General features: G+C 41.5%; 1 protein-coding gene across 2 annotated transcripts in view; it reads right to left on the bottom strand.

Annotated features, from left to right (window-relative positions):
• Positions 1–25,721, bottom strand: part of LOC117806730 (protein jagged-2-like) — a 92,690-nt gene that overhangs the window by 42,624 nt on the left and 24,345 nt on the right. For both annotated transcript variants that reach the window (XM_034675768.1, XM_034675767.1), the window contains exons 3-5: positions 18,735–18,792; positions 3,105–3,359; positions 609–669 (exon numbers count right to left, since the gene is read on the bottom strand). In XM_034675768.1, the coding sequence (XP_034531659.1) occupies positions 609–669; positions 3,105–3,359; positions 18,735–18,792 (374 nt within the window). The remainder of the gene's footprint in view (positions 1–608; positions 670–3,104; positions 3,360–18,734; positions 18,793–25,721) is intronic.

Raw genomic sequence — 25,721 nt, 5'->3', positions numbered from 1 at the left:
CACCTTCTCACCCCTACCCTCTGCATCCCTGCCTGCCTGTTGTCTGCAGCCTGTTTGGAGGAATCTACACACAAGTGGCAGTCATAACAAGGCCCAGGATAGGAAGAGGTGATGTGGGCTGCAGACAGAGAGGGGGTGTTTGGAAGGGAGAGGAACAGGGGCACAGTGCCTCTCTGCTGCTGGAGGAGGACGAGGGAGGAAACATATAGCAACAAAAACAGGCCTCTCGATACGTGCGTGTGTGTGTGTGTGTGTGTGCGTGTGTGTGTGTGTGTGTGTGTGTGTGTGTGTGTGTGTTCGTAGAGAGAGTGTGTGTGCGGGCAGGAGCAGGCCAGCTTTAGAACAGGAAGCAGAACAATGGCTTCTGGATCAGAGTGGAGCTGAGGGATGGGGGGCACTTTACAGGACTAGCATGGGGGGGGGGGGGGTGTGTAAGGGGTTAGCATGCTTGGTATGTTATCAACAATCCCCCCCTCCCTCACTCCCTCCCCTCCCACAATGCCTCATCACTTGATCAACTCTTACAGGGGGTTATTTTACGCCACTGGAAGCAGCACTGCAGGTGAACAAACAGAGCGATAATAAATGAGGTTAGAGAGGTGACTCACTTGCATTCTCCTGGCACGCTGCACGTCCCATGCTGGAGGCTGCATCCTTGCTTGCAGATGGCTTTTGGGAAAGTAAAAAGAAAGTGAAAAGTTAGAGTCTGTCCAAAGTCTGACACAAATCATAATTTCAGCAGCATTTCCAAACAACAACGCAAATCATCTCCAACTTGTTGTCTGGCATGCTGTTTAGCAGATGGTGGAACCATTAACATCCCATTTCCTGTGTGTTCTTGTTTGTTAAAGGGCTGAGAGGCCTGGCTGCATTAACAATAGATTGTAAAGTTACTGTCGGAAAATGAAAGGTGACGAAGGTTTCCAAACATTCTTTGCATTCTTGTGAGGCGACACTTCACGCGAACGCCAAACAACTTTTCTTGTAAGTGACAATGAGGAGTCATAAACTGATAAAACAATGTGCATGTGATCACAGAGATTTCAAACGTTTGGTACTTCTTTGTTGGGTTCGTATGTGAGATTTTTTCATTTGGTGGCATTAAAGGTGACATATCATACAAAATGGACTTTTTAATGGTTCTCTACCTGAAATATGTGTCCCTGGCATGTCTACAAACCCCCCGAGAATCCATTCTGCCCCTGTTCTGATTTCTCCACCTTTCTGTAAATGTGTGTGAAACCAGCCGTTTCAGACTTCAGTGTTTTTGTTACGTCACAACAATATCCGGTCTGTAACAGGAAGTCAGAGCTCGGAGCTTGTTCAGCCCATAGACTGTATAAAATACAACTCAACCCCTCCTCCGTTTTTCATTCCCTGCACACACGTGTGCTAACAAGGAGCTTAGGAGGGAGGCATGCTAGTTGTAGGCTGTCTTAATAAACACAAAGGTCGGTTTTACTCCCCACGTCTGCAGATTTGAAGATCTAGTGGATTTTTATTTGTCATGGAAAAGTGCTAGCGCTAGTTAGCATAGCTACATAGCTACATGTCGTAGCTTAAGCTGTAGCTGCGTACCAAGACACACGTGTACATACTGACAAATAAAACAACAAGAAACACAGAATATGTGACCAATCCTTCAGAAAGGTTCCGCTGCCTTTCTGGCAGAGGTCGGTTTTACTCCCCACGTCTGCAGATTTGAAGATCTAGTGGATGATTTTTATTTATCATGGATAAGTGCTAGCGCTAGTTAGCATAGCCACATAGCTACATGTTTGTAGCTGTGTACCAAGACACACGTCGACATACTGATAAATAAAACAACAAGAAACACTAAATCTGTGACCAATGGTTCAGAAAGGTCCTGCTGCAGGCGCCTCTCCGTCAGGATCAGATTCTGGATCAGATTCAGAGGGTTGAAGTAACGTGTTCTCTGAGCAGCCGTGTATATTCAGCCAACATGTAAACATTAGATCAACGTGCTGGAGAGCTGAGGCTACACCCACTTCCTGAGGGGGCGTGGTCAGAGAGAAAACAGAGTGTTCTGAGCAGGACTGAAGAAGAGGGTTTTTCAGGCAGACCAAAATCTGATTTCAAAGTGTTTTTTTGAGCATAAACTTTAAAGACATGTTTTGGGGACCTCTTAGACCAATATATATTGATGAAAAAAGCGGGATATGTCACCTTTAAAACCACAGACAGTAAATGAAAAATCAGGACTAAAGGCCAAATTCCACCAGGTCCATCTCCGGTCCGCATCCGACCCATCACGGCACCAGATCTGATAGGTTTCTATTCTAGTCAGTGTGTTCACTTTCACTGGATCGGCTCCGTTGCGTTCCGGCTGCATCTCTGATCCGGCAGGTCGGAACGCAATGGATCAGATACACAGGCCTGGAGTCAACAGGTCAGAGGTTTCAGAGGCTGATAAAGACAACATGAACAAGGAGAGGAGGAGGAGAATCCTTGATTCAGTAATTATTATGGGAAAGCCTCGGTCTCTTGATTCCAGCTGTCCGGCAGTCCTGCTCTGTGCTGGGTTCCGAAAAAGTAACCAGTGGGTGTTGACGAACGAGAGAGCACGGAGCCAGACTGCGGCGGATAGGAGACGGACCAGACACGGATCTGGTGGAAGCCCCATGTCAGACTTGTAATTTTCAGGACTTGTGACTTGCCTTGGATTTGAGCATGGACTGCAATCGGACTCAGAATAAGAAAAGGAGGACTTGAATTTCTTCATTTATAAAGTGTCCAATTGTTTTTTTTGTACAAGGCTCAAAACATATTCAGTTTACAGCAGCGAGTGATCACATGCACACCTGTTTATGTTCCATCTCATTCAGCTTTCAAAGTTGCAAGCAAGATGCAAGCAAGAGCAGATCAACATGTTTGATGAGTAAAAGAACCACAGAGGAGAAGATGGGGACCAGCTCAGATTTTAACAGACATCCAACCAGGATGCACTCAGAACAGTAAGTGAGATGCTAAAATGACTTGAACTGTTCATGATGTTAATATTAGCAAGCTAACGGTAGTATTAACAACTAAAGTAACACAACCCCTGGGTCCAAGATGTTGGGTTGGCACTGTCTTCACTGTACCTGCTTTGCAGTCGGGTCCGGTCCAGCCCTCTATGCACTCTCTGTTCCCTAACTGGTCGCACACGTAATGACCGAAGTAGTCATCCCGTGGTCGGCACACTTTGTTGCACTTGGTGCCGTAGTAGTGTTCGTTGCAGCGTACGCGGATGGTGTACTCGAGGCTGGCGATCAAGCTTTTGTACTCCTCCGTCTGCTTCTCATCTCCGGGGTTGATCATCCCTTTGAGGATGCTGCGCTCAATCAGCAGCTCATCGTCTGGAAAGGAGATAAAAAATCAAAACGGACATGTTAAAAGAATGATAAAAACTTGGTTATCTACTGATGAAGCACTGTAACGAGCTGTGGGTAATAAAGTCAGCTAGCCTCAATATCGTTAGTATAAAAACAAACGGTTGTCTGAGGAGGTCTTCAAATTGCTTGATTAGTCACAAATGCTACACATAAAGCTTTCTGGTCTTGCATGACACACGTAAGAGTTCACAGTGCTGATGGGGGATATATAAAGTGGTTCATTTTTGGTTCGATGGGTTTTGTGCTTCAAAAGAGAAAGCTAAAGCTATTTCCAATTTGAACTATTGACAGCAGACTATAACGTTAGCTAGTAAACCAATCTAGCCTTGGCGCGTTGGGTCCTTCGGCCTGACTGCTCTCGGGCTGAACAGCTCGGCTGATCTGACCCAAGTGGTTTCATCTGCACCAGTGGTGGTCTTGTTACACAAATAGAACACAGCACTGAGGCAACCCTCTGGGACCCAAGCTTCAGTAATGATTGTGGACACTAAGGGTTGCTTAATCATTAGTATCACCCCACAGAGTTTTTTGGGCGTCATGGTGAGATGGTCCCTCTCCATCTAAGTGTCTTAGGTCTCTCTCTCCTTCTCTTTCCCTGTCACTTTGTATATCCTTGTGTAATCTTTCTTCTACTTTCTTTTATTATTATTATTTATTTTTTGGCCACCTAGGTGTGCACGCCCTCTTTTACAGAACATGATATTAGCTGTCAATAAAAGATAGGCCAGAGCTCTAAGAGGGATGGTGATGGTCGCATGCACACAGTCACAAGTTTCTTTTGCTGCAAGAATAAATTGCATTAATATTTGACCGTTTGTGACAAACATGACACAAACCAGAAATATATATGCAGACAAGAGAGAAAAGAAAAGAAAAAAAAAAAAAATAAGTAAACCAATCTAGCCTAAAGACGCTTGGAGAAGGAGAACAGAGTGCAGAATAAAGGACTGGTCTCTCTGAACCAGATGAGGGGCATGCACCCTTGTTGTCTGATATGTTCAATGAGATCCTTGATTTTAGTGAGGTTAGTACACAGTCAGAGCCTGTCTTTAACTTTGAGCTCTTTTAACCCAGTGTGTTCAAACTGCTATACAAACTAGCTTCAAGTGTCTGCTAATAAGTGGCCTAGAAAATGCCTGTGCAACACAAACAGAAAATGCATGGCTTAATCTCAAATCCAAGGAGCGAAATGCTACGACTGTCCCCGGTCTCCCTACTAATAACTGGCATTATAACTTATTTCAGTGTTTTGGTTTTCAGCCTTGGTTTCCTCATTTTCAGTTTCAGCCAAGAATTTTCATTTAGGTGCATCCCTACTCATTTGGGTACAAAATTTGGTCAGACTGCTAGAGTCGTAACTTACTCATGACCAATGTAGCAGGACAGAGTGGATAACACTACCATAAATTCTGACATAGCCTAGTAGCATCCAGAATAAGTTCAGGGAAAAGCAAACACTGGCTCTTCTAGTCTTAAGACAAGGAAATGTTATAAACCACTGTAACACAACAACACAAAAAACACAAATGGAGACAGAACCAGAGAAAGACAACAATAGATATTAAGCTAGTTAGCCACCAATGCTAACTGCTGACACTGATGCCAAACCTACAATTTCCATAATGCTAGTACTAGTCATGGATGCCATTAAAGAGCAATAATATTAACAATGTGATAGCATTTGTGTCCCTGGTTGCCCGGAAAAGAATCCTTTTGCTTTGGAAGTCTTCTCAACCACCTTTATTTAGAGTTTGGCTAAACGATGTTTTAAGTCTGCTAAAATTGGAAAAGATAAAATTCAATATCAGGGGCTCATCGGATAAATTTTATACCCACTGGAGGCCTTTACTTGATTATGTAGACCGCCTCCCTCCCAAGGAGTTGACCCCATAGACGGCAGCGCTAATTCAGTACCTTCTCCTTACTTCTTACCTACGTGCCCCCGTCCCTGGTGGCTGCTCCCCCCCCCCCCCCCCCCCCCATTAGAGGCCTTTGCGCGGTGGAGTCTGGGCGCCTGGAGCCGACATGGGTCATGTGGACAATGCTGCCCGATTTAGACTCTTTCTGACTGGGATGCGAGCAGCAAACAAAAACTAATATCAAACTCCTTATGAATGACATCTTATATTTCTATTTATTTATTTGTTTATTTCCTTACTTATTTATTTATGTCTGTACCACGTGTTACTTGATTGTATTGTATTTTATTTTACATTCTGTTTTGTTAATTTGAGCTGGGGTTTGAGGGAGTGGGGTGGTGGGAGGACGGTTGTTTGTGTGTGTGTGTGTGTGTTCAAAAACAGAAAAAGACTGTTAACTATTACACTGTATTGGTTGTACTGGAATAATCCTGCAAAAACAAAATAAAAAAAAATAAAAAATAAAAAAAGAGCAATAATATTTTGATAAATAGTCAGATGAGTCCAGTCCATCACTATAGAAAGAACAGGTCAAGTATTTTGGGTCACACACACAACAAAAAAAACCAAATGGAGATAGAACCAGAGAATGACAACAATAGATATTAAGCTAGTTAGCCACCAATGCTAACTGCTGACACTGATGCCAAACCTACAATTTCCATAATGCTAGTACTAGTCATGGATGCCATTAAAGAGCAATTATATTTTGATAAACAGTCATATGAGTCCAGTCCATCACTATAGAAAGAACAGGTCAAGTATTTTGGGTCACACACAACAAAATAACCAAATGGAGATAGAACCAGAGAATGACAACAATAGATATTAAGCTAGTTAGCCACCAATGCTAACTGCTGACACTGATGCCAAACCTACAATTTCCATAATGCTAGTTCTAGTCATGGATGCCATTCAAGAGCAATGATATTTTGATAAACAGTCAGATGAGTCCAGTCCATCACTATAGAAAGAACAGGTCAAGTATTTTGGGTCACACACACAACAAAAAAAAACAAATGGAGACAGAACCAGAGAACTACAACAATAGATATTAAGCTAGTTAGCCACCAATGCTAACTGCTGACACTGATGCCAAACCTACAATTTCCATAATGCTAGTACTAGTCATGGATGCCATTAAAGAGCAATGATATTTTGATAAACAGTCATATGAGTCCAGTCCATTACTTTAGAAAGAACAGGTCAAGTATTTTGGGTCACACACACAACAAAAAAAACCAAATGGAGACAGAACCAGAGAATGACAACAATAGATATTAAGCTAGTTAGCCACCAATGCTAACTGCTGACACTGATGCCAAACCTACAATTTCCATAATGCTAGTACTAGTCATGGATGCCATTAAAGAGCAATGATATTTTGATAAACAGTCATATGAGTCCAGTCCATCACTATAGAAAGAACAGGTCAAGTATTTTGGGTCACACACACAACAAAATAACCAAATGGAGACAGAACCAGAGAAGGACAACAATAGATATTAAGCTAGTTAGCCACCAATGCTAACTGCTGACACTGATGTCAAACTTACAATTTCCATAATGCTAGTTCTAGTCATGGATGCCATTAAAGAGCAATGATATTTTGATAAACAGTCATATGAGTCCAGTCCATTACTATAGAAAGAACAGGTCAAGTATTTTGGGTCACACACACAACAAAAAAAAACAAATGGAGACAGAACCAGAGAATGACAACAATAGATATTAAGCTAGTTAGCCACCAATGCTAACTGCTGACAGTGATGCCAAACCTACAATTTCCATAATGCTAGTACTAGTCATGGATGCCATTAAAGAGCAATGATATTTTGATAAACAGTCAGATGAGTCCAGTCCATCACTATAGAAAGAACAGGTCAAGTATTTTGGGTCACACACACAACAAAAAAACAAAACAAATGGAGACAGAGCCAGAGAAAGACAACAATAGATATTAAGCTAGTTAGCCACCAATGCTAACTGCTGACACTGATGCCAAACCTACAATTTCCATAATGCTAGTTCTAGTCATGGATGCCATTAAAGAGCAATGATATTTTGATTAACAGTCATATGAGGTGATAACAGTCCATCACTATAGAAAGAACAGGTCAAGTATTTTGGGTCAGGTAGATAGCAAAGTCTCAAAAAACAAAAAGGTCCTGAATGACATTCCACGAAACAAGGCTGATTCCAGTAATGGGATTTGACCCTACAACCTCATGACATCGTGTTTAGTGAGATAAGACGGTCCATGAGGCTTTGAAGAATGCCTGTTGTTAACATACATCAGAGGGAAAGTGTAACCTCCACTCCAACATCCATCTGTTTCACCAAGAATGTGGAGGATGAAAAATGGAAAGAGGAAAATGGTCGGAAAAGAATAGGAAAATTAAGCAAGAACAAACAGAGGGTGTAGGAGCAAGGTCTGCGAGGGCTTGATAACCCAAATGCTTTTTCAGTTTTCCTGCTCGGTGAAATTCTTTTCTGTCCTTAACCCCCCCCCCCCCCCCTTTCGCCTCACCACCCTCGTTTCAGGATATCCAGCCTCGACTTCATCGGAGCCAGCCCGGAAATAATAAGAGACGGGGAACAGACAAGGAAGGGCGACATAGGAAAGGCCCTTTAGCTTGTTCTCAAGGAACAGAAGAACCATGACCCAGCAGGCTTTGCTGCTGCTGCGGCTTGTGGAGCCCTGTGTGACCTGGACATGACAGAGCTGGAAGGAAGTACTCGTCGCCATTGCTAACGGTGTTGTTGTCTTCAGTGGGTTGAGCAGAGGACCAAAACAACTAGAGGTTATGGTTTAAATCCACTAAGGAAAACATGGTGGCTAATAAAAACTATGTTTCAACAGGTAGGTCTTACATGGTGGAGAAAAACCATCTCACATATATCATGAATGTCTGAAAACTCTTTTCATGAGGCTGGAAGGACTGTGTCCAACTCTTCAGTCCATACAGGTTAAACACTCTTTTTCAAACCCTTTACAGTTTACTTCATATTCTCCTATCTGGAGAAGTTTTGGACTGTTTGATAAGAATTCATTTTCACACTGTCCTGATTTACTAAGTCTCTCTGCGAGCTAACACACTGCCACAGATTTCAGTCCCACACCCACCACCTGAAACACCCAGGCACTCACTCACTGCTGTTCATCTCCAGCAATTAGATATAAAAATATAGACCAATCATGAGCTTTCTCTGTACTGGAAGAGACATGCTAAGAGAGGCCGTTGTTACTAGGGAGAGCAGGAGAGAGTGGGCCATATAAAACTGGCTTATATAAACGAGGGGCTTCAGATCTGAGCAGCTGATCATTTCAAGAGCTGCGTGATTGTCCGTGTGAAGAGAGGATTCATTTTATCAACAGAGCCCGACAGTTTTTTTAGTTTGCGGTTAGATGCAACAAGCTGCTTGTAACTGGAGTGTTTTGTCAGAGGGCTGTGGCCCTTTGGTTCTGACCTTTGACCTTCTTACAGCTTCTTGCTTGTAACAGGGGTGACCGTTTAACTGAAGTCAAGGCTCTGCTCACATCATGGGTTAAAATGTGTCAGTTCATTTTGTCTTCTGTATCCTGATGTCTGATGGTTTTCAGAAACATGCACAGTCACATTTTAGCTGCCATGTGGACCCCATGGGTGTGTCTGTAACACCTGGTCTTTAGTCCAATGTTCAAATGAAAGCATCTTAATACTAGTGCTGTACTTGGAGAAAGAATGCATGTTCTCATTAGGCGTCTTATCTGATGCTCAAAAGAAATTCAAGACACTTAAGAATTGACAGAAAACATGATAGGTACAATTTTGGTTTGAACAGTCTGATCCTAACATAAGTTGAAATAAAATAAGATTACAAATCCAGTTTAAATGTCTGCCACTTTCCAATGTTGAGTACTACAAACACAATTTATTTTGGACTTAAAGCTCCTGTAGGGCATTTTTTGCAAGTGATAAAACAGGCTGATATTAATACCTTAATACATCACATACATGTGCAATGGTTGATTTCCAGTGCAATATCTCAAAAAACCATGTGCAATATTGTAACTTATTCTATAAACTATTTTATTCATCCACTAGAATTTGCATTCTTGCTTAGGTTAATTCATTTATTTATGTCTTCAAAGTACTTCTACACCTTTCTTTGTACACATAGTATTTTTATTCTTATTTTTTGGATTTGTGTTGAGGTGTATATATTTATTGTCCTTACTGTCTTGTTGTTAAGTACCAGTGTTCCATTCACCATGTCAAATTCCTTGTGTGTGTGAGCTCACTTGGCAATAAAGATTTCTTCATTCTTGATTCTTTGATTCTTGAATACTGTCTGGCTTCTTCAACTTTCTTTCAGGACCAACAATCTGACTTTAAATTTAAATTCAAATGAAATAATGATTTGATATTTATCGTGGTAATTATTGATATCAACTGATGTGAAATATTCTATCGTGATAACATCATTTTCAATATCGCCCAGCTCTAGTTGAGCCCCGCTGACACTGAAGAATTACTTTCTCAGATTTCTCTCTGTGGCCTTTACGTGGCTAAAAGCTTAGAGCATTTAAACGGCTAGTTTTTTTTTTTGGAGGTCTGAGAAAGTGTAACTGTATTTTTGTGACTATCTAATCTACTAAATCCTTTTGTAACCCGTCATACTTTTCTTGGGTACGCTGTATATAATGATGGGGTAATATATAAAAGCACACCTGGAATGAGAAGCACACCTAGAAAATGAGTCTGACACTAACAGTGATTCAGCGATGATAACCTGGTTGCCAAGGAGCTATGTTGTTTTGGAAAGCCTCCAGGTAGTTCAGCATCACAGGTCTAACTTCAACAACAATCTTTTCAAGCTTTCTTTTTTTTTTTTGCAGCTGTTTTTAAAAACTAATTTCATAAATATTCATTAGTTTATATCAAAGAGGTTTAAACAAGCTGAAAACCATTTTCTACTCTCGGTGGATTTGTTTTAATCTGTTTGGCACTCCAGCCGGGTGGAGTTAAATGCATCAAGACGCTTATCAAAGTGTCATGGAAATTGTACGGCTCAAAAATTACACTTGATTAACTTTAAAAAGCTGTCCTGTGATTGCCAAAACTTTAAGTAAGTAATTGTATTGCTTTGTAAAGTTTGGCGCACACTTCCACTTCAGTGAAGCAAATTACTTAATTTTCTTCACTGACATTAATCTTCATCATTTTATGAGCAGGCTACCACTTAACTTTTCCAACAATGTCAAGATTAAAGCTGTTAGTTTGTGGTAATATTACATTAATCATGATCTAAACCCCTGTGTGGGGTTTTAATGCCTGTGCAATAACAGAGTTTCAGTACCATCTTGCATTTCATAAAAAACACACCAAGGTTTCAATGCATCACAACCAAAGGATAAGACTACCAATATTTTCAATGAGTTCCATAAAAAAGGCTTTGTATCAATAATTCCTGAAATCTTGAAGCCTATTGGATCCCGCTGGAGGTGTAAATCTTAACTATGATCCACAAATATAATTCTTTGAGGAATGCAAAGCCTTTGCAGTTCCATGAGGCTAAATTATCCCTAAAAGAGCCAAAAGACATCTGCAGTCTTAAAGGTGACATATCACGCTTTTTTCATCAATATATATTGGTCTAAGAGGTCCCCAAAACATGTCTTTAAAGTTTATGTTCAAAAAAAACACTTTGAAATCAGATTTTGGTCTGCCTGAAAAACCCTCTTCTTCAGTCCTCCTCAGAACACTCTGTTTTCTCTCTGACCACGCCCCCTCAGGAAGTGGATGTGCCTCGGCTGTCCAGCACGTTGATCTAATGTTTACATGTTGGCTGAATATACACGGCCGCTCACAGACCCGCGTTACTTCAACCCTCTGAATCTGATCCAGAATCTGATCCTGACGGAGAGGCGCCTGTAGCAGGACCTTTCTGAAGGATTGGTCACAGATTTAGTGTTTCTTGTTGTTTTATTTATCAGTATGTCGACGTGTGTCTTGGTACACAGCTACGAACATGTAGCTATGTGGCTATGCTAACTAGCGCTAGCACTTTTCCATGACAAATAAAAATCATCCACTAGATCTTCAAATCTGCAGACGTGGGGAGTAAAACCCACATCTACCAGAAAGGCAACAAGACCTTTCTGAAGGATTGGTCACAGATTTAGTGTTTCTTGTTGTTTTATTTGTCAGTATGTCAACGTATGTCTTGGTACACAGCTACAGCTACAGCTATGAACATGTAGCTATGTGGCTATGCTAACTAGCGCTAGCACTTATCCATGACAAATAAAAATCATCCACTAGATCTTCAAATCTGCAGACGTGGGGAGTAAAACCGACCTTTGTGTTTATTAAGACAGCCTACAACTAGCATGCCTCCCTCCTAAGCTCCTTGTTAGCACACACGTGTGCAGGTAATGAAAAACAGAGGAGGGATTCAGTATTATTTTATACAGTCTATGGGCTGAACAAGCTCCGAGCTCTGACTCTGTTACAGACCGGATATTGTTGTTACGTAACAAAAACACTGAAGTCTGAAACGGCTCGTTTCACACACATTTACAGAAAGGTGGAGATATCAGAACAGGGGCAGAATGGATTTTTTTCATTCTCGGGGGGTTTGTAGACATGCCAGGGAAACATATTTCAGGTAGAGAACCATTAAAAATTTTGCATGATATGTCACCTTTAAGAAATTGTCAATGAAACAGGATTCAATTGTATATTTGTTGGGACATATGACTAATTTAACTAGGGGCAGTAGTATAGTAAGTGCTTCCACAGATGGCAGTGTATGTGAAGTCCAGTATACAATAACATACAATGAGTGTGTTCATGTATTTTGGATTAAATAGAGCACATTAGCACAGAGGTGTAACGCATACAGCACCAGGCTTTGGATGCAAACACTACACTTGTCAGCAGGATCAACGGCGTGATGCAGAAGAGTACAGAACATCACCAGACATTTCCTCTGACTCCTGTTTTATGTTTCTGTAAGGATTCTCTGATACAGATGTTTCACTACTACCAGCACAGCGTCTGGCACAAGCCCAGTATCGGTAAATCTTCACCTTCCAGTGCAGCTCTATACGAGCCAAAAAAATCCACCAACCCACAGAGTCAACAACATCTCTGTCCTCTTTTCTTCTGCCATTTCTGTTTTGTTTTTAAACAGGCGGGGGCTTCCTGAAGCATAAACAGCCTTCACAAAGCCTTCTTTTTCCTGAGGCCTCTCCAACCTGCTGCCCAGACCTGTTCACACAAAGCTCTTGCAGCACAGACTGTAACTCAGGGCAGGAAACTCGAATCATGGCGTCTCAAAACATCCACCAGCTACTTTGAGGGGAAAACCAACCACATGCACTTTGAGCCATTTTGTCGTAATCCCATAATTATAATGATTGTTGTCGTGACGCCATCATTATGTTTCTTTTGGCAGACTGTAATACTTGTGAGGGTGTCCTGTGCTACCATCATGACATCTTTAAATGGATCTGTATACAGCGTACAAAGCATGATTAATTTTTACAGTAAACCTTTGCAATGCTGGGAAAATATAGAAATCATCTCCTCTCAGACAAAGCAAGCAACAACACTAACAAGAGAGTGGCAGCCCATAGTTTAAAACAAGTCACTCTCACACTGACAGAATTATAGCACTTTTTAAACTATTATTACCACCACTTTGATTACTTTCATTGACTGCGGTCACAAAATGTGCCCACAGGCCAAGATATCGTCTTCCAGTTGCTCGCTTTATTGTGTCAACACTCCACACCTTTTGAAATATTTTAGTTGCAATGATAAAAATGTTATCACATTTTCAAGAGATCTTTTATTGATTCATTACAATCGCTGAAAGCAAACCAGTCAGGAACAAATGCATTTATCTTTTAAGAATTCCTTTTTTTGGGGAGAAAATGCAAAAATAATTCCTCATCTGGCTTCTGAACTGTATAAACTGACAAGTTTTATTAATTGTATATGATTGTAAATGTATTCTATTTTGTTTTTGGACAAATAATCAAATAAACCAAGAAGTTAAAGCTGGGGTTGGTAGTCAGATTTAGATCCACTTTTTGTCATACTGGTTAAAATGATCTTTATGTCCTGATGGTAATCAATTATTATTATTATTTCTCTTTATTTAAACTCGAAAATCATTGAGGGCAAGCCCTCATTTACAATGACGACGAGTATATAAAAGAAATATTAAAATGCATGACAAGCAAAATAAAAGATATAACCCTAAAAGAATGATGATCAATTAAAAACAGACGACAGTTAAAAGTAATGTTACAACCATTGAAAAAATAATGTTACACAAAGTTAGTGAAAACAGGTACAATCAGAGGTTAAACATTTTAAAACTAATGATTTAAAATGATTAAAAGAAACCAGTGCATTTATTTTTAAAGTGCTTTGCAGGGAGTTCCATGCAGATGGTGCAAATACGCAAAAGGCAGATTTTCCCAGCTCAGAATGAACTCTGGGAACCTGGAGAGTGAGCCAACCAGTTGATCTGGTATGTTTTGCCCCAGAAGACCAAACTAGCATCGAAGATAAATATGACGGTAGCATTCCAATAAGTGCTTTATACATACAATACATGATGTGTTCTTAAAAAAGAGGTAAAAAAAGCTGCTATCTACAGCCGGAGTAAACCTGGGAAAACACCAACCAATCACCGTTTTTTGGCTCCCCAAATTTTAAACCAATCAAATCCCGTCCAGCCGTTCTGCCCTCCTCCTGCGCATACATTTCCCCGGCGTGCACTCCTCCGAGTCCCCGTCTCCTGCCTCTACTTCCCCTGACTCTATTTACTGCCCCTCTCGCTCGTCCTCGGGCCTGTCCCCTCAGACCTGATGAGGTGCTTTGCTCAGGACTGTAGTCCGGATCAGAGTCTAAAAAGCTCTCACCAACAAGCAGAATAATTAATGACGTTCAGTAAGTCCTACAGAAAATATATATTTATTGTAGCGTCCGTCCGGACGCTGTAGTGATGACGAGCCGATTGGTGAACACGTTGATCTTTAATAACCGGTCACTGTCGGCCGTGATCACGCCAACCAACAAAACAACAATCAATGTTTGAATGAATGAAGAACTTCTCCTCTTGTCTCTCCTCTCTCCAGCTCACACACTCTACACCTCTCCTGATGCCTTCACTGACCGTCAACACTGTAGGAATTAAGAACATCTACACTGAACATGTTTAACAAACAGTAGAGCTGTTACAGTATTATATATGTGTTATAACTTTTCTCCTGATATCTTGTCACCATGACAACTGGATAATGCTAGAATGACAGTTGTGAGTGCTAACAGCAGCCATGTTTGTTTGTGTTTTTAACTTTCACTATGAGAATGTTTTGGTGAGGACCGGTTTTGAATCACTCACAATCATATGGTCGAGAATCAGCGGCGCTCGTGCATGTGAGCGGGGGGGGGGGGCGTCGTTTTGGAGGAGCTCCGAGGGAGGAGGGGAGGGGTTAGACAGAGTCATGAGGAAAAGCTACATTCAAATTCATGCTGGTTTACCGAGACTACCAACCCTAGCTTTAACGTGTTTCAAAATGTTGCTTTGGTAAATAACAATTCACTTTTCCACCTGTATTTGACAATTTGCAGACGATTCACTGATTTATCAATGGAATAATCAGATGGATTAATTTGAGAATCAAGAGAGGCAGAATGAGGGAAACCAACAAATCCTCACACTCTACTAATACATAACATTATCTATTGCCTTAATGATATTTCATTGTGGAAAAGCTTGTCAAATGGAATCTGAAATATTAGTTGCAGCTGTATATTTGACCCAGTATTTGGGTGTCTTCCCTTCTGAGGCAAAATAGTTGAACTGTGTTCCTGTGTGAAGATTTGCTTTGTAGTTTTCAGTAAGCAGAGCTATCTAGCTGTCAAACTTGTTCATACTTACTTATATATACAGTAAGTCTCCTTGAAATCATATGTGCACATCACATCTGCTGTACTATGTGTGCAATCAAGGTTAAGTCTACTGAGGACCAGTGCTGGCACACAATCAGAGCAGTGAAAGGGCTCAGGGGCAAAACAAAACTTGATTGGGACATCCCTAAACTCTTATCCCTGTGCACACCTGGCCTGTCAGAGATTATAGCTCTCTCTCTTTCCTGGTTCCACTGTATGCTTGTTCCTTAGCTGGAAGCAGCAAGTTCATGCTTGAAAATGTAGGAAATCCCAAATTGCGACAGACACAGATAAGTGAAAGTAGATGACCGTGACAACAGATTATTTACAGAAGAATTTTGCTCATAATGAAATGACATGCATATTTTAGCTTATTCAGTATGACTTAGAATGACGCAAGCCAGTAAATCTTCACTTTGACAGGACACTTGGCTGCCTGACACACTCACTGACAGATTATGGGATCAAACTTGTAATCACGCAATAAGAGAAACACTCAGTCAAAGTCTACAAGATGGGACAAGGCGGTCGTGGTGTCAGCACTTCCCGTCAGTGCCTGCCAACGTCCCCCCTTAGAGGATCATTACAGCGTCCCACCGGCCATCACACGGACACATCTACAGGTGGTCGAGTAAGCAAAGACTTATGTGTCCCACCATCAGAATTATCATCCAAGCTGAGGCACGACACCGTGGATGCCAACCTGTCAAGAGTGTTTTAGGATAATGAAGTAGCGTGCAGTAGCAGGACAGCTGCCACGATGCTAATTAGGAAACGGACATCAGAGGAAAGAAGAAGGGGGTACAAAAAGAGCACCGTGACCCATAATCAATGGCTTAACGATGCAATGTTCTCACAGGCTTAAAATAGAGGAGAGCCAAAAACACCACAAGGGTGATAGATGAGGAGATGGCAAAGGTAAAACAAAAATAAGCTACATGTCAATCAGAAGTGTAATCTGTGTACTGTTAAGTCCACACCTCCGCTCGTAGGTTATTATTTTTATGGCTGTTCGGGCTCAGATGTCAAAATGAGAGTGACATGCTTGCTCAGGGCAACAATCATAAAAGGAGGCACACGTCTACCATTCCTTTCATTTTAGTCAAGGGATTGCAGGTGTTTGGTATCGTGAGTTAGGTTTACTACTTGGCTTTGCATTCCATTCCATTTCATTCCATGCACGAAAAGTAATGGCAGAAGTCTAGAGGAATGGAAGACATGATCGACTGGAATACCACCTGGGCGATGACGTGCGCTTATTTAATGTCACATGAGTTTAAACATCAACTCTTTGTAGCTTTTGAGCAACAGCGATCCTGAACGTGACAGGGAAAGTTAGGTGAAACTTCAATGGACAGGGTGCCAAAACTTAACAAAGCTAGGCAGACAATGTCCTATCAGATAGATCCCTCAATTAACCCTTCTTCCTCCCAGTGGTATTAAAGGAACGCGACGGTCTAACAGGGCTGAGATTAAAGAAGCGTGTATAAACAGGATGCAGCTGCAACAAAAGGCGTCATCCGGCAGGCAGGTTAGAACCACAGTTTTGGCTCAGCTGGTTGGTTTTACACTCTAGTTCACACGTTAAACATTGGTAACTTCCCAAAATATGTTCACGCATTTTATGATTGGTTTCCATGCCAAGCCAATTGGAATGCCACCTGTGTGGTGATACGACATTATAATGGTTGTGTATGCACTCAGCTGCCTTTGCACACATCGGATGGTTGGTGGAGAGATCGCTGGACAGCCGACAATCTTGAAGACGACTGCCTTTGTTTATGATCTATTTGAAGTGATTGTTCAAGTGGGTTGCATTACAGCAATCCTTAGCTCCCAGTTTCCCAACACTCTTGGAAGAAACATGTTCAGTGCCTGAAGTGAAGTGATAGGGTGGTAGGAAGCTATTTGGTTCATCCATTTGTAGGTTAGATACTTTCCACAACAGTTGCCTATCTATTGACTATAATGATATTCAATTTGATACAAATATCTATGCTCAAGGAAGGAGAATATTTCAGTCACTTACTAATCAAGTTCCAACATTGGCAACACCAGTTTCTGGGATGTGTGCTGAAGACATTAAGAGAATATATCCTTCTTGATAGCCAAACCAACCAACTTTGTCTCTGTTAGCTCAGTCTTTTCATGCATCCACAACATAACTTAATGACAGGGAATAATAAATCAGACCAATAATAATAACCAGAATAAAGCGATGAGCCAACACTTGCAGTGTGAATCCACTGAATATTGTCTCCTGAGATTACTACCAAACTATTTGGATTTGGTGGAGTGCACAAGTCAAAGCCATAATAACCAGCCAGGCAAGCCAAAATGTAAAACAAAACCTGAACCTGCATGTTATCACATTTAACAGTGTGTTTATATGTACAAGCCAGATCCACAAAAGTCGGGACGCTGTGTAATTGTTGATAAAAAACAGATCTTGATGGTTTGCAAATCATTTAAGCCCTGTGTTTAATTATAAACAGTGCAAAGACAACATATCAGTAGTGAGAGTGAAAAATGTTAGTTCTCTGTAAAAAGGCTCTATTGATGCCTGCAACATGTTAGACTACATACAGAATGCTGCTGCTCGAGTCCTAACAAGGACCAAAAAAGTAGACCACATTACTCCAGTTCTTAGATCTCTACACTGGCTTCCTGTCTGTCAGAGAATAGACTTTAAAATCCTGCTGATGGTTGATAAAGCACTGAATGGTTTAGGCCCAAAATGCATTGCTGATCTGCTGTTACTTTATGAACCACCTCGACCTCTGAGGTCATCAGGTACTGGTCTGCTTTCAGTTCCTAGAGTCAGAACGAAACATGGTGAAGCAGCGTTTAGTCATTATGCACCATATATCTGGAACACACTCCCTGAAAGCTGCAGGTCTGCTCCAACTCTCACCTCTTTTAAATCAAAGACTAAGACTTTTTTATTTGCCTCTGCCTTCCTATCTTAGATTATTTTAACCCACTTTAAATTAAAATTTTAATGCAATTTTTAATATATTTCTAATTTTCCTTTTCTTTTCTGTTTTATCATATTTGTCATTTTAATTGTGTTCTTTTATGCCTGTCTGAATGTCTCCAATGCTTTTAATGTGTTAATGTAAAGCACATTGAGTTGCCCTCGTGTATGAAATGCGCTATACAAATAAAGCTGCCTTGCCTTGCCTACATGTTTCAAAACAAACTACAATCTGTATTTGTTACAATATCCTGGCTCCTAGAGTCTGGTGCTTCAACAGGCCTGCCTGCAGTCCTGACTTGTCATGCATTGACAACTTTTGGCTTATAATGAAACAAAATATGAAGAAGGGTTGAGCCACCAAAATCCTATATAAGGCAAGAATGGGTCAGAGCATAAGTCAGGCTGAAGAGGAGAGAAAAAGAGTGTAAAAAGTTCATTCTTGGTAACACTTGTCTTATAAAGCACAGGGGGTGATCCTCACCATTGCTGTGTGTTCCATTGTCCCTGTCCCACGCCTCCACTATCACAGTGTATGCTCGCTGAAAGAGAGAGAGAGAAAAAAAAAGGGCAGGGGTTATCATAGTGCACGGTAATACAGAGACATCAACCAACACATGCACACACACGCATAGAAACTGAGATTTGCCCACTTCAAGACATGGTTGTGCACAAGAACTTAGATATGAGCTGCCGTCACTCATAAACAGTCACACGTGAATGCTTTCACACACTCACACACACTCACATTTTGCATAAAAGGTGAGTAACGATGGGAAAATAAGTCTCGTTCCCACGCTGTTGTCACTGATTAGCTTCCTTCTGCCCAGGGCTGGTTAACAAGTGTTCTATCGAAGAACCAAACATTCACCTGGAGACCGACATAACTCTTTTTTTTTCACATTTTATAAAACAAGTCTTATAAAATATGATGAGAAGTAGTTTCACAGCCAAAAGGTAAATCCATTTTTTCTGTCATTGGATCAGGCTTGGGTTTATTCTCACATTCACCTTTTCCATGACACTGTATCGATCCCAGAGGGCGGAGAGGTTCATCTTTTCTTGGCTCCACAGGGAGGTCAGTGCCCCTGAAACTAGCAGGGATTTGATAACTTCCTCAAGGGCACTTTGCGTGGTAATATATCGATTTCCAATGGGGGAATTCATTTTTCCTGCCTTTTCCACTGGGATCTCTTGGAAACTCAGAGTGGCTTTTAAGTCAAATGGCAGGGGAGACATTTGGACTGATGGAATCAATACTGTTAAACGTTTCTTGACAAGGCTTACAGCCTGAAATAAAGACTGCCTCAGCTAGCAACAGAGGACATATTACTTTTAAGAAACCAGACTTTCAGAACACTTGTTCTCAAGGCAATGACCTAACTTTCTTGGCTTATCTCTTTCTCTCTCTTTCTTGGCAGACATTGGAAAAACTAAGGATACGTGTTATCGGGACGCTTTCAAACACTGTTCACTGCTTTCTGTTTGATCCAGCTAGTGACCTGAGACTGAGGAATGGAGTTTGGATTAGGAGATGACATAAACAATGTGAATGTTATCTGCAGTTGTTTGCAGATATCTGGATATAGACCAAGCAGTACCTCCGGTGTTGAGAAGTGAAGCCAGTATGAAAGTGCAGTGCCCGGAGAGTCCACTTGAGGCTGACTCCAAAAGCCAAGGACTCCCCTTTAACACCCATGTTAAAGGTGACATATCACGCTTTTTTTCATCAATATATACTGGTCTAAGAGGTCCCCAAAACATGTCTTTAAAGTTTATGCTCAAAAAAACACTTTGAAATCAGATTTTGGCATGCCTGAAAATCCCTCTTCTTCAGTCCTCCTCAGAGCACTCTGTTTTCTCTCTGACCACGCCCCCTCAGGAAGTGGATGTGCGACGGCTCTCCAGCACGTTGATCTAATGTTTACATGTTGGCTGAATATACACGGCTGCTCAGAGATCACGTTACTTCAACCCTCTGAATCTGATCCAGAATCTGATCCTGACGGAGAGGCGCCTGTAGCAGGACCTTTCTGAACCATTGGTCACAGATTTAGTGTTTCTTGTTGTTTTATTTATCAGTATGTCGACGTGTGTCTTGGTACACAGCTACAGCTATGAACATGTAGCTATGTGGCTATGCTAACTAGCGCTAGCACTTATCCATGATAAATAAAAATCCTCCACTAGATCTTCAAATCTGCAGACGTGGGGAGTAAAACCGACCTCTACCAGAAAGGCAGCAGGACCTTTCTGAAGGATTGGTCACAGATTCTGTGTTTCTTGTTGTTTTATTTGTCAGTATGTAGACGTGTGTCTTGGTACACAGCTACAGCTATGAACATGTAGCTATGTGGCTATGCTAACTAGCGCTAGCACTTATCCATGATAAATAAAAATCATCCACTAGATCTTCAAATCTGCAGACGTGGGGAGTAAAACCTACCTCTGCCAGAAAGGCAGCAGGACCTTTCTGAAGGATTGGTCACAGATTTAGTGTTTCTTGTTGTTTTATTTGTCAGTATGTCGACGTGCGTCTTGGTACACAGCTACAGCTATGAACATGTAGCTATGTGGCTATGCTAACTAGCGCTAGCACTTATCCATGATAAATAAAAATCATCCACTAGATCTTCAAATCTGCAGACGTGGGGAGTAAAACCGACCTTTGTGTTTATTAAGACAGCCTACAACTAGCATGCCTCCCTCCTAAGCTCCTTGTTAGCACACATGTGTGCAGGTAATGAAAAACGGAGGAGGGATTCAGTATTATTTTATACAGTCTATGGGCTGAACAAGCTCCGAGCTCTGACTCCGTGACAGACCGGATATTGTTGTGACATAACAAAAACACTGAAGTCTGAAACGGCTCGTTTCACACACATTTACAGAAAGGTGTAGAAATCAGAACAGGGGAAGAATGGATTTTTTTCATTCTCAGGGGGTTTGTAGACATGCCAGGGACACATATTTCAGGTAGAGAAGTCCATTTTGCATGATATGTCACCTTTAATATGTCAATTTTGAAGCAAAATGTAACAAGTTTACAGTCTTGAATAAAATATGGATTTGGCTATGGATTACACATCTTCTGCCCTTGTTTTTTTTCATCACATCGACAGCTTTTCAGCATAAAACCAAAGTCAGCCCAAGCTCTATAGTTATATGGATAAAACCGTGTCCAGCAGTGGAAGATTCGTAATGTTCAAGTCTCACAGAAAAAGCCTCTCAGTTCGTTTCAGAGACTTTAGAGAAGTATACTCATTAAAGTATTTCCTGGACAGCAAACAACTGTCATTCAATTGTGTTGAGTGCAACTAATTCTGGAAGTATTTTCTGTGATTATACAATCATATTAATCATTGTACTCTTTTAGTGCTGTGATACCGTGTTGTGTGTAAAAGCCCAGCATGCTTTCACACTATGCCCTACTTTCCAGAGGAGACAGACTCCGCCAACAAACTCCAACTCTGAAATTGTTTCAGGTGCAGAGCTTTTTTTTTTTTTTTTTTTTTTTTCACGGGCATCAGCAAACAAACCAAAATGGAGCTTGCTGTCTGTCAGCTGCATGGGGCCGGGCGAGCAGCTGTGAGTTCCCATGACCCAAGTGTGACTCAGAGTGACTGAGGGCTGCAGGGAAGATTACAGGGGACGTTACAAAGTGGTGCTGGGGGGGGAGATTAGAGGCAGAGGGAGCACAGAAACATGAAACAAAAAAAGGTAGAGCTCTAAAGTGCTTTCTGGCACTTTCAGGTCGTTTTAGGGTGCTACGATTTTTGGGGTGGAGGAGTTCACAGTTTGGCGGTCAAGCAAAAGCTGCATGAGGGAGAAAACTATGAGACAGATATGAGACTGTGTTGCTACAGGAATTTTGGGTTGCTTCAGGGTGCGTTCACAACAGGCAGGTTTGAAGCTGCTATTGAAATTTGGCTACATTTAATATTTCAACTTTTGCTTGTAAAAGTTAGGAAATCAATGACAAAAAGCAGCTGACAGAGCAGAGATTATTAATGACAAATGAAACATATGGAGCTCTCATGACTAACTATAAACTGATTCAACTGTTTGGAAAAAAACTGAATAATCCCAACCCCTGCTAGCTAACATGTTGTAACCCTACTTGTAAAGAAAGTGTACTAATTGGAACACTGAACTACAATCTGAGGCACACATGTCAGTAACAATGAAGTCCAAATGTTGGAAAATGAAACCAGTCGACTCTTCAGATGGGTTCTATCATGTCTGGTCATGTGACTTCCAAAACGGAGCCAGGAAGAATCTCTCGTTTTACCATCCCGTCCTTCTGAGAGTGTAAGAACACATAAAACCATCAACAAGTGAGATTCAGCCAAAGCTCAGCAGTTATATCACCAAAATTAAACCAGATAGGAACACTGTGGTCTGCAATCCCAGCTTCTAACTCTTTCACTTTGAGTTCTTTGAAATGAGACCAAGTTTGGATCTACTTTTAGACAGCAAGCACCATGCTAATGTGAAGTCTGGAAAGTCACCACCTATATCATTTCAGTTACAGCACAGGTAATCTATATACCTGCCTTCTTAACTGGCAAATGACTTTTGCAATGTGTCTATACTACACTACTGACATTTCTACATCATGCATGCTGCAATATTTTGGTACAATTAAAAAGATAAGGAGATCTGATGCAGCGATAGATAAAGGGGGTTGTTATTTTGCGTACAACAAGGTGAAGATAGTATGTACACTACCAGTCAAAAGTGTTGAAACACCTCTTCATTCAAGGGTTTGTATTTATTGTAATGATTGTAAACACTGTAGATTAATACTGAAGACATCTAAACTATGAAAGAACATATATGGAATTATGTAATGAACCAAAAAGTGTTAAACAAAGCAGAATCTGTTTTATATTTTAGATTCTGTAAAGTAGCCCCCTTTTTCCTTCATGACAGCTTTGCACACTCTTGGTATTCTCTCAGTCTGCTTCATGAAGTGGTCTCCTGGAATAGCCCTATTTGACTACTGTTGTAATCCAGATTAGGGCCAAACCAGATTATTTCATAGTTTTGATGTCTTCAGTATTAATCTACAATGTTGAAAATAATTAAAGTAAATACAAACCATTGAATGAGAAGGTGTGTCCAAACTTCTGACTGGCAGTGTGCATGTCATCAGGTGGCTTTAAAACATGGTGTCAGCAGGGGGGCATTCAGAGCTCATAAATGTAATAAAGCAGCCATTTGTGTTGTCATATAGTACATTTAGAATGTGATATAAGCAGTCACACACTTCCTACCTAACATCAACATTAGGTTGACTAGTTAGTGGCAGGATGCTAACACGGAATCATCTACCAGTCAGGGTCCGGGAGGCAGACACCCTCTCCACTTTTAAGAGTAGACTTAAAACTTTCCTTTTTGATAAAGCTTATAGTTAGAGCTGGATCAGGCTTGGACCAGCTTTTGTCATGCTGCTATAGGCCTAGACTGCCGGGGGAACTGGCACACTGACACACTGGGATCCTAGCTCACCCTCTTCCCCCCCAACCCCTTCATCACTTACTTTAACTCTGCCTGTCCCATTAAAGTTACTAACCATAGACCTTTCTGGAGTCCCTGAGCTCCCTTGTCTCGTAGATTCCTCTGAGCTGCCGTAGACGTCCTCCTGCTGCGGACGATCTGGACTCCAGCTGATACGGACGTGCTGGACTCCAGCGGCAACAGCTTCTACGACTCGTCTCCTCACTATCACCTCTCTCTCTTACTCCCCTCTATCTGTCTTTCCAGACCCAACTCGGTCGAGGCATGATGGCTGTCTAACATGAGTCTGGTTCTGCTCGAGGTTTCTGCCTGTTAAAAGGAAGTTTTTCCTCACCACTGTAACTAGCTAAATACTGCGATGTGCAATGCTCATGATGGATTAAGGTGGGGTCAGACTGAGTCTTACCCTGTCTTGGTGTTGGGTCTCTGTTCATAATTTGACATAGAGTGGTCTAGACCTGCTCTGTTTGTAAAAGCGTCTTGAGATAACGTTTGTTGTGATTTGGCGCTATACAAATAAAGATTGATTGATTGATTGATTGACGAGCTAGTGTGCATTGGTAGCTGTCTCTGTAGCTAACATGTACTAAAAGGTCTCTGTAGTTGGATGTCCCTCCAGCAATTTTCAATGAAATGTCTTTAAGCTGCTGATAAACTTACAGGCGGTGAAATGTTAAAATGTTGTATGATTACCTCCATTTATGAGACTTAAAATTAAGGACAAAGTAGTTTGGCGTTAAAGCAGAATCTGAGCCTCCCTCCCTGAGCGCTGTGTTGGGAGAACATGGCCATCATGTAAAAATGGAGAGTTGGTTAGCATTGAGGGAAGGTCTGCTACTTATGACAGGGTGCTAAAGATGGTGAGCGCCAGTGTTAAGTGTACAAGCCTTACTAACAGGCGGCTTCAAGTCTGTGTCAGGTGTAAAACAGAATCTGAATATTGGCTCCAAACACACTGAACACACCACAAATAATGAACTCATCCTGAGGACAATCTGGCTGACAGCCTCAGCAGCACAGACATAAACAACATCACCTGATCACACTGGAGGCTTTTCCTCCATCAGTTGGAGATGACAGAGCGGTGATTTATGAGCTCAGTGAGCAGCCATAACTCTGTAATGAGTGAAAATAAGTGGACATTATCATAATCAATCTTTCCCTTTGTAATCAATTTTAAATGTCACAGCCACCGGCTCCCAGACAGATGGGGCTGTCCCACGGCCTCAGAGGAGCCTGACATGAGTGTGTGTTTGTGTGTGTGTGCGTGTGTGTTTATATACATATCAGAGTGTGTGTGAATGCACTCAAGTGTGCAGTTTGTGTCCTTGAAGGAGAGGAGCGGGAGGATCAAAGTGTCACGTCCCTGCTGTCTGCAGTGAGACGACCTTATGAGTCAAATCTGCATCTGTGTGTGTGTGTGTGTGTGCGTGTGTGTGTGCTCTTGAAGCGGTGTGTGTGAGAGATACGGTGGGGGAGCAGAAGGGGAGGGTGGGGACGTGTTGGGAGACACTTGACACCTCCTAACCAATTTACAGGAGTCAGAGGGATTTGGGTTTTCATTAGGCGAGGAGAAACCAGCCCACTCTGCACCGCCTTCACCTGTTCAATGAATAAATTACTGCTTCAGCGCGGCAGGAACAGCCGCCAGCTACACACAGCTCTACTGAGAATATACTGTACAGTCTGGAGCTGCTACACACACACAGAATTTTGTTTTTGATGCATACTTGCTATGAAGAAAATGCATTCTTCAATGAAGCTGCTTTTGTGATTTACTCACTTGTTAGTTGCAGCAGCCTTGTCTTGCATTTTACTTGCAGTACTTGATAAACTTTGATATGGCTGCTACATTGAGTATGGTGTTCATTATGTGTGCTAAAAATACATCTTCACACTTGTGACAGCAAACTGATTTAGAAGAAATCTCTTCCTCATGATTTTGAGA

The sequence above is a fragment of the Notolabrus celidotus genome, chromosome 22 (assembly GCF_009762535.1).
Source record: "Notolabrus celidotus isolate fNotCel1 chromosome 22, fNotCel1.pri, whole genome shotgun sequence".
NCBI lineage: Eukaryota > Metazoa > Chordata > Actinopteri > Labriformes > Labridae > Notolabrus > Notolabrus celidotus.
Note: the sequence above shows the minus strand (reverse complement) of the source record. Positions and strands in the feature narration are given on the sequence as shown.